At 38.0% G+C, this 15,075-nt stretch overlaps 1 protein-coding gene across 5 annotated transcripts in view; it reads right to left on the reverse strand.

Annotated features, from left to right (window-relative positions):
- The window catches only part of SIPA1L1 (signal induced proliferation associated 1 like 1), a 358,911-nt gene that overhangs the window by 119,164 nt on the left and 224,672 nt on the right, over nt 1-15,075 (reverse strand). For all 5 annotated transcript variants that reach the window (XM_056134390.1, XM_056134391.1, XM_056134395.1 and 2 more), the window contains one exon: nt 1,242-1,372. In XM_056134390.1, the coding sequence (XP_055990365.1) occupies nt 1,242-1,372 (131 nt within the window). The remainder of the gene's footprint in view (nt 1-1,241; nt 1,373-15,075) is intronic.

Below are 15,075 nucleotides of genomic sequence, written 5' to 3' on the forward strand. Positions count from 1 at the left end.
CAAATGCCCTAGCCACCCACTGTGCTATCGCTTCGGCCCCTGAATTTCATTTTAAAATAAACTCATCTGTAATATATGTTTTGATTCTAAAAAAGCCCCCAAAGCCTGATTCACCTATAATTTGGTTCAAATAGTCAGTCTGCCCCTTGGTTCAATGTCTGAACATTGATCTAAGAGAGAGCAAAATGAAAGTGGAAGAAACAAATTCTCTTTGCCTCTTTCAGGTATAAGAAATGCTTGGTGATTCTATCTGATGTGTAAGTAAGGGCCCTTCAAACTGGCTTGGTGCTTTCTGCTGCCTGAAGTGGATACACAATATCCCATGTGAGATTTTGCAGGCGCCAATATCCTTGGGACAACTTACTGGATATTACTTTTCTCAGAATCAAAACTCCCAATGGATTTAATGCATCTCTCCAGGGTGAGGTAGACAGAACCCAGATTTAAGGATCATGTCGAGTCATCACCACCAGAAGGAAAGTGGTCTTTGTTAATTTTAAAGACACAAATAAAAGGCCCCTCCCGTTGATCATCGATTTGCTTGAGCGGGCCCAGTAACGTCTCCATTGGAGACTTTGTTGTTACTGTGTCTGGCATATCGAATACTCTCGGTAGCTTGCCGGGCTCTCCGATTTTTTTTTTTTGGTGGGAAATAATTTTAATCAAAGAATTGTACATTTCTTCCCACGTATCTTGCTTTGTATTAGGAAATGACATTGCAATCCTTTTCACTACAATATTACAAAATATTTACAATATTAAGAATAACTCAAACACAAAAAAACTCAAACTGTTTTTTTCCCCCCAGAAATCTCTACTCCAATGCCCCTTAACACATCAGAAGAGAACTGAAACAAGTAACGAAGATCCCTGGTCACAAATTTCCAAAGATTTGTAAAGGGAAAGAATCGAAAAGGGATGGAAATGATGGTCTGAATGGGCATGGATGTTAGCAGCACTGCTTCAACAACCCATCTAATCTGAATGAAATACCCGTTAGGATATGGAGTAAACTGTGAACAATGCTAAACTTTAGGATATTTCTTGAACTGAAATGAGAAAATACCCTGACAAGTGAAAGTAGCTCTGCCTGCCTTTACTCACCAGAAGGAAAGTGGTCTTTGTTAATTTTAAAGACACAAATAAAACAACGCTATAAAACTTACTTGCTTTGCTACTACTTCTTATATATTTTTTTCTCCCTTCAATTAAGCCTCAAGACTTTTTCACTCACAACTTACCTCACTAGTTCTAAAAATTATTCGGTAGTTGTATGGAGATCCATTTTCTTTCATTTCTTCTGGTTTCTCCCTTCGAATGCTCACAGCCACCGGACCAAGATTTTCATCAGCCCCAAAATAGTTCCAGTGTTCTTAGGTAAAATAAGACAAAACAAAATTAGGATAGTATATTTCATTGACACGTAGCTCACCCAGAAATTACTCTATCAGTAAAATATAAATACAACTAACTTAAACTAATCTTCAAATATGAGTTATAAAAAGGACTTGGTAAATGACAAAACAAAATTAGCATAGTATATTTTGTAGATACTTAGCTCACTCAGAAATTACTAGTAAAATATAAATATAACATCTAACTTATACTAATACTCTTCAAATATGAGTTATAAAAAGGACTTGGTTGCACGGGTTAAGTGTCAGAGGAAGTGACATCAAAAATGGTGGCCTGTGGCGTGGCTTTTTTTTTTTTAAACTATTCTGCAGCGTTTTACTTCATGATTTTTCAAATGAAATTTGGTTTTGTCCCTCTATTCTATCATTTAAATAAACTTCACTGCTTGTGTCAGGGCTCCTTATACTCACTGTGTTTTAAAATATAAATATTGGTCTCCCAGTTCTCTAAGTCTATTGAAAATAGAGTTTGGCGATTTCCCCCAGACTAAAAAAGATTTTCTAGAGAGGAGAAAGGCCTGTGAGCCAATCAGAAGCATTCGCCTCCCAGACAGCACCAGTAAGATGAATGAATAGCTGGGATCAAGAGATTCAAATTGTCTCAGGGAGGCACAAGCCTGGGCCCAGTGGCTCATCCAAGGTTTGCATCCACTTATCTAAAGTGGAGGAAAACCTCAGAGCCTGGGCAAGTGGCATGTGTGTGCTGAGGCAACAAACTTCTTCTGTGATCCAGCATGATTAGGTAACTGATGAGGATTCAGGGCTTCTCCCCAATCTCTGGCACTAAGACTCCTCAGAACAGGTGACTGGAGTCAGGGGAGTTTCCAAGTAACTGAGTCTTAAATTACCTTTTTTTCTGATGTAAAGAATATTCAGAATCAAAATAAATTTAGAGAAAGTGTAATATTTATTGTGCACTTACTTATATACTTAAAAAATTAAAATTATTGACACATACATGAGATGTTCACAGATGACAAGGTCTATAAGTCATGGATAGATATGAAAATCTGAAGTAGATAACTTACTTTGCAAAAACACCAAAATACTTACATTGTCCTGTTTCTTTTCCCAGGACAGGACTAAATGAGTTGTGACATGGTACATTAGTCTCATACGAAATGCACAAATATTTGAAAGTATATGTTATTCCCGTATAAGATGTGAGTTTTCAAATATTTGAAAATCCATGAGAATAATAAGAAATAACAGCATAAAAATGTGTAATTACAGTTAAAATTTTAGGTAATGCCTATGAAAATGCTTTGCAAGTACTATAGAACAATTATAAAATACATAAATGCTGAGGGCTCTCTAAGATATTATAATCCATGGAAATTCAAAATAAGAAAAACATAACAAGCATCCAGGCAACAAACATCAGATGGACAACTGGGAAACAATCTGATGGATGTCACAAAATTCATGTTACAAACACTGATGTACACCCTCAAAGCACAGCACATGAGAATTACACTCAGGTAATTTACTCTTACTTTGCACATAATTTTAATAAGCTTGGTTGTCTGGTCTTCAAGCCCACAGCATTATTTCAGAGGTGTGATAATTCCAGATGTTGACAAAGTCCAGAGTGTAGGGCTGATAGAGACTTGCATGCAGACAGCAATGTGATAGAACAACTGACAACAAGGAAGAAAACAGAAAAGGGGGTTGGGGTGGGGGAAGACAGAAATAGTATAAAAAAGCAGACAAGAACTCAAAGAAAAACAAGACGGCAGTCTGGGGCCATTTACTGAAGTTGCAAAAGAGCTTAATACACTTCCATAACTTCAGGAATCTTTTAAAACTGCAGCACATAGCAACAGGGGAGGTGGCAAAGGTGGGTGTGAGTCAAATGCATCATACTCTGTTCCTTGCACAAACTGGACTGAACTGACACACACGCTTGAGAATCTCCTCAGATACGTGGCACAAGTCTCAGGGAGAGCAGATGCGACTGCTGTTTCTATTATGGAGAAATTCACAAAGCTATAGGGCATTAACACCCCATCAATAACCACAAACACGCCCACCAGCTCTCTCTGGTCCGCTCTCGCCCCTGTTCCACAGCAGATATCTGACGCACTCTCTGCTCCTCTGTCTCTCTCCTTCTAGACTCTGAATCTCAACAAATGATAACGCTGTCTACACTGCAAAGAAAGGAGCGATTTCAGAGGCAACCATCTTCATTTCCCACTATCAGATACGAACTTCTATCTGGATCCAGACTTTGACTTGTTTTGCTTTAAACTCCAAGTCCACCTCCCCCTACATCTTGGCTTCACTGGACTTGGATGTCCTGCTCATGCTCTCTTCACCGCCAACTTCTCCCTCTCTATTGCCTCACTTTCAGTATCAAAAAGGCTAAGTCTCCTCCATCATTAGATATAAACCTTACTCTCAATTCCTTATCAGCAATGTTTCTTTTTTATTTCATTTTTTTCCAGAAAGAGTTGCTTAATCCCTTATCTTATAGTTGTTATAATCTGCTTCCATTGCACTGGTTAGCAACAGTTATCAATGACAGCCTTAAATTTAAACTACTTAAACACTTTGGGTTCTCATCTTGCACTAACTGGACATAAAATCATACACAGTTCATTTAAAGAAAAACAACAGCAACAACAACAACCAAAAACCAAAACCCAACAACCTCCTAACCTTTATTTCCTGCCTTCTATAATACCATTCTCTCCTGATTCTTTTCCTTACCATTCTACCTGTTCATATTGTTTCCTTTTCTCTTCTCATCCTGACCATTATATACATTCTGAACTTCACCTTCATGGAAGACTCTTAAAATTCCTATAAGTACTCACTAAAAGTACTCATTCTAGATTCCAGATTTCTGTACACTCTTACAGCTACCCAACTGAAATCTCTCTCCTCTTTATCTCTCCCTGCCCATACCCCAGCTTCTGGATATTTGCAATGATATCCAATTTCCAGTAAACCTGCAAGGCTCTCCAAGCTGACCTGATTTCAGTGTTGAGTGTGAGTACACTCAGCCAGTTCTCAATTTGTTACTGTGACCACACTTAGTTGCTGGTGCCAGAATGTTTTCATGTCCTGAGAACTCTAGTTTTCAAATCTCAATATTTTTTTCACTTCCACTGTCACTGAGCTACAATTTCATCAATCATAAGTCTCTTAAAAGTGGTTAGCTTTTATCCAGTTTATTTATGTAGGAGTCAAATGATCCTTTTAAAACATAAATCCAACCATCACAATATTAAGTACAAAATCCTACTCTGGTTTCCCAAGGATCTCCTGATACTTTTTCTGGTTCCCCAAAGAGCCTCCAAACCTGCCACCACCCTGTCACTCCGGCCTCCTCCACTCAGTCCTCTTCATCATCTAGGATCTGAGAACCAAAAGTACTAAACTTGCAACTGTTCAAAACCATGATGCCCTTTCTCACCATTCTCACCTTTTAAGTATGTCTCACTCTGCCTAGTCACACTTACAAAATTATACCCAGAAAGTAAATCTTCTTATCCTGCAAGTCCCACCTAAAATAATACGTAGTTGTCTTCTAAAAAATTACTGAAGCAAACTCAGTGTTCACTTTGTATATCAATACAAATACTGTTAAAGGTTTTGAGAATGTATAAAAATACAAATTGGTGAAACCAAAATTTCTTTACAATAAAACAATTTGAAAGGCTACAACACAAAATCTTAATTTATAAAAATGTTAGCTTTGATCATCGTAGGGTAATTTGGCAGATTAAAAAAACAGCTTTATCTTTTTAAAAGAAACTAAACTCTACATTTAAAAGCTGACAATTAAAAAAGTGAAATATCAAAACCCATTTAGACATTTTCTGTGGATCTCTTCTACACAGTATTTTAATTTTTTTCAAGGCCACACCCAGCTGTGTTCAGAGCTCACTCCTGGTTTTGCACTTGAGATCATTCCTGGTAGGGTTTGGGGGACCATTTGGGAAGCCAGGGATCAAACACTGGTCAGCCATGTGCAAGACAATCGCCCTACTCTCTGTACTTTCGCTCTGGCCCCTGTACTTCATTTTTATGCAGTTTTTCCCAGCTGCTGAAGAAGTGCATTTCCAAGTTGGGTAAATGTTGATGAGATAATTATAAACTAACTTCAAACACTTTCTTCAGACTCTATCTTCAAACAAACCCATCTCTAGTTTGATAACTCTGGGAAGATCTTTTTAAACTTAGATATGCATTTTGTGCAGAAACATCAATCTTTTCTAATTGAAAAAGAGTCCCAGCTATTTTTCAAATACATATTTCCATTTGTTTTTCATTTCATTTTCACTGATATACATGGAGAGTCTGGTCTGGTTTCCTGTGTTACATTCAGCTCAGACCCTTCTTATCAAAACGCCTTTCAACTTGAGTAAGAATTATTTTTATACTTAGAAAAGTATTGTTTTTGTCCATCCCGTTTTTATTCTGCTTATAAAAATTATGGAGGCATGGGGGAAAAAAGCCCTTTCAACATGAATGCAACTATATTTAATTCAAAATACGAATCTGAATTGAACCGCTGAATTTATGAGTCCTTAAAGTCCGATCTCAAGATAAATGCCTGATGTTGTTTTCACACTCAAGCCAGTCTTTCAGGGATTGCCTCATGCCTCATCTGGTCCCACTGGCCACTTCCAGCTCTGTCTTCATTCCACTGGACTATAGTCCCTTTCTCTCAGGCTCATATCTACCAGACATCACTTCTATAACTGTCCCATGCAGCAGCATTTCCTTTTCCCCTGCCAGTCCTCTACCTCCACCACCTGCTAGGGAAGCTATCTATGACCGCTCCTTCATCCAGACCCTCAATCAGCATTGCTGCCTAAAGATACAGAAGGAGAAGGAGAATAAGGACTGGGGAATTACACATGATAAGTGTAAAACAAAGGCTGGAGAGAATTCAGGGCAATGGAAATTGGGAAAATGAAAAGGAAAGGGAAGAAGAATGCAACACTTAGGCAGGGTGAATAAATTTGCTGATGGATAAATCAAAATACATTTATTACATGACCAAAAATAGTATTTTAGTGGCAGTACCCTGGAATGCCAAAAGCCAATATGGCAATTATTAATTAGAATACTGTGTGGCAAAGCAAAAGCAAGGCCCTCTGCCAAGCACTCTAACATTCATATCAGTTGGGAAAACATAGGTATTTCCTTCTTTTTCATGAATGTGGCAACTATGATTTAAAGACTTCTTAGCCACAACTAGTACATAACGGTACCAAAATTCAGACATATTCTATTAAATATTGATACCAAAGCTCATTTTCTTACCTGTATATATCAGAATATCTGATTTCTATAAGGATTAATTGCTCAAATCAACTGTATAGTTATGTATATATGCACACTACACAGTCAGGATTTTACTGTGCTTAAAGGAAAAGATATACATGTTTTATCCATATGTTTTCCCTCCTTCATATTTTTCATATTCAATATCTAACAAATGCTTGGCCTGAATTAGTTTTGATTTTCGAGTTTTAACAAAAACGATAAAAAGCTTGAAAATAAGTAGTTCTGCCATCACTAAATTGTTACATATAGAGTTGATTTTTGGTTGACACATTCTCAATAATAATAATATAAAGTCACATCTGAGAGAGGGTAAATAATTTAAAACTACAAATAATTACATCAAGCACAATCACTACATCAAGCACAATCACATTATCTGGTTACTAGCTGTGTATAAATATAAATATATACATGTGTATGTACATATGACGTCCACCCCAAATTTTTAAGTTAAAGCCAGCATGCTAACTGTAAAAGAGGAAATGAAAATACACTCACAAGAGTTACAGGGCTTCAACCAACAATTTCTGCATTGTTTATTTGTTTTCTTGATATATGTGATTTTGCACTACTATTTCAGTTTTATTTTTCCATAGGGAAAGCAACAAAATCTAGACTATTCAGTATTATGAGCACTGAAAATTTAAACTTTTTATAAGTAAATTGTGTAAACATGACTTGTAGCTTAAAATATTTTTCTAGAATTGCTACGTTGGGAATTTAAATATGGAAACTAAAAATGGTTAAATCAAATAAAAAATAGAGCAGACAAAACTTACATACAATCCTGCCTCTAACAAAATTAATAACATTTGCAAAGTTTGGCAAAGTGCAAAGTGTTGGTGGCACTATGAATTTCGAGCAACCATTTATTTTTTTGTTTGGGGGCCACACCTGGCAGTGCTCAAAGGTCCATATGGAATGCTGGGGATTGAACCAGATGAGCCATGTGCAATGCAAGCACCCTTACACTGACCTATCTCTCCAGCCCTGAGGTGCCAACCATTTTAGAAAGCGTTATAGCAATATATGTTAAAAACAAAAACAAATGTTCACATTCTAATCTGACATATGCTCACTGACCATATAGAAGGAAAAATGTTACAATTTCCATTTTCTCTGGAAAAGACACAGTAAGTCACCACAGACTGGGACCAGGCTTGGATCTCTTATCAGCTAGTAAAAGAGAAAAATGATAGCTTTACTAAACAGAATTAAAAGTATTCCAGTATTTTTAATATTTTGAACTATTTTTAAATAGTCTACTTGATGAGCTACAAGTACACCAATGTTAATGTAGTTCATAACCCTCAATATTTTTATAAGCTCAAGTGTTTTCATTAGAGAATTTGGATGAAATGAAAGACCATTCACTATTGCACACACATTTATAAGTTGGTATCTGTCTACTGCATTCAAGTTGTTCAGATATTTTATCTTACATCTTAACATGGCTAATGGCCAGATTAGAGAAAAAGCACGTGTAAAATTTAGGAGAACTTTTTAAAAGTGGAAGCATATTTATTTTGCTTCTAAAATGAAACACAGATTTGCTAATAGGAGGTAATAGGAGTCTAACTATTTAGAGGTTGGTTCCTCCCGGGAAGTGCATCACTTCCAGATTCTCAGTCTCAGGTCCCCAAAGGGCTCATCCTAATTATTAGGGTGGAGGTTCCATGAGAACCAAAAAGCCTGAGACTTTGCATCATAGTCAAAAGCAGGTCAGAGTAATGGATGGGGACGTTTACATAGAGCTGGCTATCTGCCAGAATTTGTCCCAAAGCGCTCCACTAAAGCTTATAATTATTGTTGCATAAGAGTAATTACCCACATTTACAAAGCGCACCATACTCTGAAGTTCCAATTCTTCTTTCCATAGGCAACTCCTAAAAAAAATAGGGTTCTTGCCAAAAACTGCATAAAGTTATGGGGCTTAAAACAGCAATGTGCTACTAAGTAGTCTCTAACGTCCCCTAAATTGCCAATAAAAGGTTGGCTTTAATATGGAGTTATGTTGACATTTATAAATTGATTAAAGAAAACAAAAGTACAAAGAAGACTCTTATTTTAAAGAAAGAGAAGATGAAAAGTACCAGAATAAAATTGGAAGCATTTTTTATTGGCCATTATCACATGTAATAGTTAATAATTATATTTTTAAAATTTCAACCTTATACTTTTGTTTTCAAATTATTTTGTTTTTTCTTCATTCTTTTTTAAGGAAACATTGGTTTATATGACTGAATGTTTTACGAGTATGATTTCATGTCTCTTGTAAAGAACGACTCCTAAAGTACCAAAATCCTTCTGTAAATAAATTCAGCGTAAATGAATAAAAAGAAGGTTGATTCAAAAGACCAAAAAGGACCCTCATTTCAGAATTTTTTTTCTCTATGGTATTTTAGCTTCCCAGGGCTCACCCTTTGTTTGTTAGTATGGATATAGCATTTCTGGAAATTAAAGTATGTTTGTGTGAAAAATAGTTTTATCTCTTAATAGTCTTAAAAATTCAGTCTTACCCATGATCAAAGAGATGAAAATTTTTTGAACCCATGATAAATCAATGTTCAAAAATAGGGTGTAGAGACCGGAATGATATTACAGTGGGTAAGGAGCTTGTCCTGTAACTGGCTGACCCAAGGTTCCATTCCTGGTACCCCATATGGTTCCATGAGCCCTGACACTAGTGATTCCTGAATGCAGAAACAAGAGTAAGCCTCGGGCACCACTGGCTGTGACACCAAAACAACAATAACAAAATCAAGATCCCAGACTAGAGGAGTGCCTCCTGGGTCTGCAAAAATATTATACATACTAACTTAGAGGCCAGCCGGGTATTCTAGGGGAAAGGGCACTTCAGATAGAGAAGGGAGCACCAAATAAAGGGTGTTTGGAGGATCCTCCCAGGAGGGGAGATGCATGTTGAAAGTAGACTATGGACTGAACATGTTTGCCACTCAATGCCTCTTTTGCAGACCACAACACCCAAAAGGAGAGAGAGAAAAAAAGGGAATGCCCTGCCACAGAGGCGGGGGGATGAGGGGATGGGGGTGGGGGGGATATTATCCATGGTGGTGGAAAATGGGCACTGGTGGAGGGATGGGTATCTGATCATTGTACAATCGAAACCCAAGCACAAAAAATTGTAAATCTACAACTGTACCTCATGGTGTTTCACTAATAAAAACATAAAAATAAAAAAAATATTATACATACATATATAAAAATATATACACACACATACACAGACATTAAAAAATTCAAGTTTCCTATACAGTTCACATGATTTTACTTAGCGGGTTCAACCTACAGAAATAATTAGATAGGTGTTAGAAATATATTCTACAAGGTCATTCATGGAAGACTATTTCTTTAAACTTACCTAGGAATATAAATCAGAGATTCCAAGAACTTGGATGAAAGAAATTATACCCAGTACTTCTACTGTAACTTCTACTGAAACTTAGTATTTCCATCAACTATAAATATAGGCAATAAACTACAGTAAAACTTGCTGTGCATGTAGCTTCTACTCCAATAGACATTTTCATATCACATTTCAGTGGGTAGAGACATATCAAATAATCAAGTATACTTATCACTGCTTTTTAAATTACAGGGCTGTGGAAGTGGCACAGCAAGAAGGATGCTTGTCTTGCACGTGGCCAACCCAGGTTCAATCCTGAGCATCACACGTGTCCCCCCACAAGCCCTCGCCAGGAGTGATCCCTGAGCACAGAGGAGGAGTAATCCCTGAACCCCAAACCAAAACCAAAGCCAACAAAAAAATCATGGTAGTTATTGGACCAGCTGCTAGATAGATCAGTGGTCCAAAGGTTTGCAGGTAAAAATACCACTGTACTAGATTTTTCTATTAATGTAGTAAGACAGAAGCATGTGTATAACTTTATATTATACAATATAAATTATATTATATGTAGTATATATAATACATATTATTAGTATATCAAAATTTTAAATACTTTTCTAATTACACATATTGAGTGGAAAGGGACTGTACTACTCAGCGGTGCTCAGGGGATTCCAATTATATAGTATACTATGCTTGGTTTCCTTTGTATTTTTAGTCACTTAAAATATTATTTTAAGGAGCATTCATAGGTTTCATTGAATTCTCAAAGGCTCAGTGGGAGAGAGATTATATAGGAACATCTGATGAAGCATTCTATATAGGAATGAGAGCCTGGACAACTTAAATTGAAGCAGCTGGAAAACTGGAAATAAACGATGGCACACTCAATTATGGAAACAGAAAAAATACATGAAATTCTATGTAATGATCTGTATTTTAATCTAACATTTAAAAAGCCGAGAAACAAAATTAGTGATAATCACAAAATCATACAAGATCAACACTCTTATCTTTTTTATAGTCACTATTTTTTCTGTGATGAATATATATCTTTTCTAAGAAAAAATATTTTCAAGCATAAAACACATTTGGTTTGTGAATGGTCAATAACTATAAAGAACATTTTTAAAGTTGCATATTAAGGTATTTTTTTAATTTTAATGCTGATAAATATTAATCCAAGTGTCAGCTCAGAAAAGAAAGCATTGAACATCCAAATTGACAGACACTGCAATGGAACACCTGTCACTATTTTTAATTCCATTATGTTAAAGTTACTTTTGTACCAGATTATCAAGGATACTGCAGCATGACTTCCTGTGCAAAATGATTGGTCAAAGATAAGAAACCCCGGGAACTGGTCTAGAGAACAGAGCTTAAAGAATAAACTTTCAGGGATCATTTTTATTACTAGAAAATAGGGTCTACCATGAATGGGATGGAGAGGGGTGTGAAGAGTGGCTGGGAGGGAGCCTGAAACAATAGTGGAGTGAAGCGAGCACACTGACAGAGGCTGAGGGGTTCAATTATTGCATGCATGAGAGTCCTGTCATTAATGGTCTTGTGAATCATGGTGCTTCAAAGAAAAAGAAAAGATGCTTCTGTAGGATTTGGAAGGAAGTCCCTAAGAGATAGCCAGAAAGTGAGTCAAGGCAGAAGTTCTGTGGGCAAGAACCATACAGTATGTCCCAAGAACTCAGCAGAGCCCACATATTTGTTGACTAACTGTCCACATGAGTCAGAAAGGTTGTTTCCGCTGATGCTTCTCCCTGACTAAACACAAACGCAGCTTGAACAAGGTCATCTTTGGCTCCCCTGGTGTTCAGATGAATGGCCTCCCCATAAGGAAAGAACATGAGGAAAATAAGTGACCCAACAAAGCAAATACATTTTGAGCAACTAATTTTGGTGTCATAGATGAGTGGCTCATTGGTGTCTGAAGCTATCACGAGATTTTGTTTGGAAAAGAAATACGAGGCTCATGTCATCAACACTGACTGAAGTAATCCATATAAAGGGTCCTTTTTGAGACTGAAAAATAAACAGCATAGAAACACTCTATTCAGGAAGCACAGTAGAGGCTTGGGTGCACACTGGCACTGAAAATAGGTAAGGCTTCCATTTCATGTGGTGGGTTTTGACTACTGCTTTACCTAAACATGGCTTCACCTTGGTTACTTTTAGATTTACAAAAGGTTGCAGAAATATGCAAAAAGTTTTCAGAGATTTCTAACCTATCATCTTCTAAAGGTAATATCTTATGTAACAGGCTGGGAGAGATCACTTGTTGGAATATAGCTCTAAACATTTTAGGCTTAACACTGGTTTGTCTTTCCTTCCTTGCCACCGGGAACTTAGGTTTATTGGTTATCACAGTGCTCCCAAGTCACTCCCATTTCCCTGTGCTTATTTGTAACTTCTCTGTGTTCTCTTTCCCAACCGGTCTATCACCTTTCCCCCCAATCAGACTCTGTTAACTTGTAAGGTCAGACCCTTCTAAGGACACTTTAGTTGAATTGTAAGTTAAATATTGCCTTTCCCCTCTCCTTATGTCCTTTGCATAGTTTACCTTAAAGCACTGTCCTTTTTGTACAGACACAGGAAGACAGTTAATATTATATTTTGAAACTTGGGAGTTAATTGACTCTGAATAATATTATTTACCCCAGGGCATCTGCTTCCTTGAGGTAAGCCTCAGTTTCCCTTAGTTCCTAGCACCCCAGAAGCAGGGGCCCGACGAGGGACTGAATGGATCCACGGTACTCTGTGAGCTACCCTGGCATCAAAATGGGTCAGGCCAAAGCGCCACAATACTTAACTACAAGTTAAGAGCATGGCCATGGACAAATTCTGTCATGATCCAAAGAGTAACGACGAGGTTAGGACCCTGCTGGGGTTAGGAAAGACTAATCTTGCCTGAGCACTGTAGGCTGAGATCTATAGTTGAGATGGCCCCAGGAGAGCAATCCTATAAGCTTGATGTATCTCTTACTGTGTCTATACAAAATGATTGATATTAAGAATGTATGTTTGTTGGACTGAGGAGAGGAGAAACACCCATAGTTGGAATTTCAGTCTTGGAAGGGTTGTCTTGCTGAATGAGAATCTGTCCTAGAAGCAGCTTCCCCTGAGGGAAGGACTTTACCTCTGTTGATTGTATGACCACACCTAAGCGTAAGCCTCAACCCCTCATGCTTTGGGATTTAACTAAGACTGTAAGAGTGGGCTGGGGGGATCCAGAGAGAGAACGAAGGGGGATCCAGAAGGAGTATGAAGTAGAATGTAAGGTGGGTCAGGGGAGGCAGAAGCAAGAAGGAATATGAAGAGTATGAAGGAGCAAGATCCAAGAGGAGGATGAGGGGGATCGGGAGAGGCAGAAGCAGAGGGAGAATCAGAGAATGGAGATAAGATTGGAATAAACTGCAACTGATATCAACCAGCCTGGCCCTCGTTTCCTCCTTCATCCACCCATCACCATTGGCCTCCCCGGGGTGGGGGAATCGTGTGAGGCTACTGAATGCAGGTGGCAGCAGAAAGAGAGAGAGAGAAAGAGAAAGAGAGAGAGAGAGAGAGAGAGAGAGAGAGAGAGAGAGAGAGAGAGAGACCCTTTCATATTTAATTTCTGAATACACACCACTGACCCTGGTTTGATCTCAGGAACCACCCAGAACACCACCATGAGTTGGTCACTGAGTGCAGACCAAGAGCATGCTCCTAAGGTTGGGTTCATGTTCCCGCGTCCCCCAAAACAAAACAAAAACACCCAAAAAAAATTTTTTAAAAACCACCCTTATAAAACTATCCCTCTCCTTATTTATCTTTCCCAACGATTGGAGGCTCTTTCAGGGTCAGGGGAATGAGACCTGTTATTGTTACTGCTTTTGGCATATCGGATACGCCACAGGGAGCTTGCCAGGCTCTGCCTGTAAAGGCAAGATACTCTTGGTAGCTTGCCGGGCTCTCTAAGGTAAATATATAAATATATATATATATGAAAATATATATATACTTCTCTGTATGGTTTTGTTGCCTACTGTCTAAACCCCATCGAATATGGTGTGGTAATTATGGAAAATGGGTAGGAAGTGTCTAATGTGTTTTGTGGCTGCAAAGCGGCCACGCGGTCCAGAAAGTGGCCTGGAGTGTGGCGGCAGTTGGGTAGCTGCCAGGGCTGGGTCCCTTGGGGCATGGAGCCTCCAATCATTGGGAAAGATGAGTAAGGAGAGGCGGCTGAAATCTCAGGCTGGGAGGGATAGAGACATTACTGGCGCCCACTCGAATAAATCAAGGAACAACGGGATGACAGTGATACAGTGATAAAACTATAGAATTTATAGAAATTTTTAAGTGCACTTATTATCAGGATCAATAGAAGTTCAGTACAATGTATAAGGCACTTGTCTTGCACATAACTCACCAAGTTTGATCCCCAGCACAAAATAAGGTCCCCTGAGCCCTGCCAGGAATGATCTCTGAGGGCAGAGCCAGGAGCAAGTCATGAGAACTGCCAGATATGACCCCAAAACAAAAAAGAACCAGTGAAAATTCTACTAAAGATCTTACTCAAATTTTACTAGTTTTTCAACTATGATCTTTCTATTCCACAATCACACTTAGAATACATTTCCTTTGTATTTACTTAGTTATTTCTTGGTCCACTGCAGTCTTTTAAGCTTTTCAGACTTTATTTATATTTCATAATCTTGACACGTTTGAAGATGATTTTTCACTCCTTTTGGGTTTGCCCAATTCATAAGACTTGTCTGAGGTTATACATTTGGGGCATCAGACCCACAGGCATGACGTAATCTCCACAAATCATTTCATTGGGGTTCATGGCACGATTCACCTCATTATGGTAGTGTCTGGCAGGTTTATTTACCATAAAAACACTATCTTTTTCTTGCAGTTTACAAGATAAACTGATACTTTAATAACACGAACTTGTTTCTCCTGTGTGCCCTCAAACTGTCACCCACTGGT

This window comes from Sorex fumeus, unplaced genomic scaffold (assembly GCF_029834395.1).
Source record: "Sorex fumeus unplaced genomic scaffold, SorFum_2.1 ptg000098l, whole genome shotgun sequence".
Taxonomy (NCBI): domain Eukaryota; kingdom Metazoa; phylum Chordata; class Mammalia; order Eulipotyphla; family Soricidae; genus Sorex; species Sorex fumeus.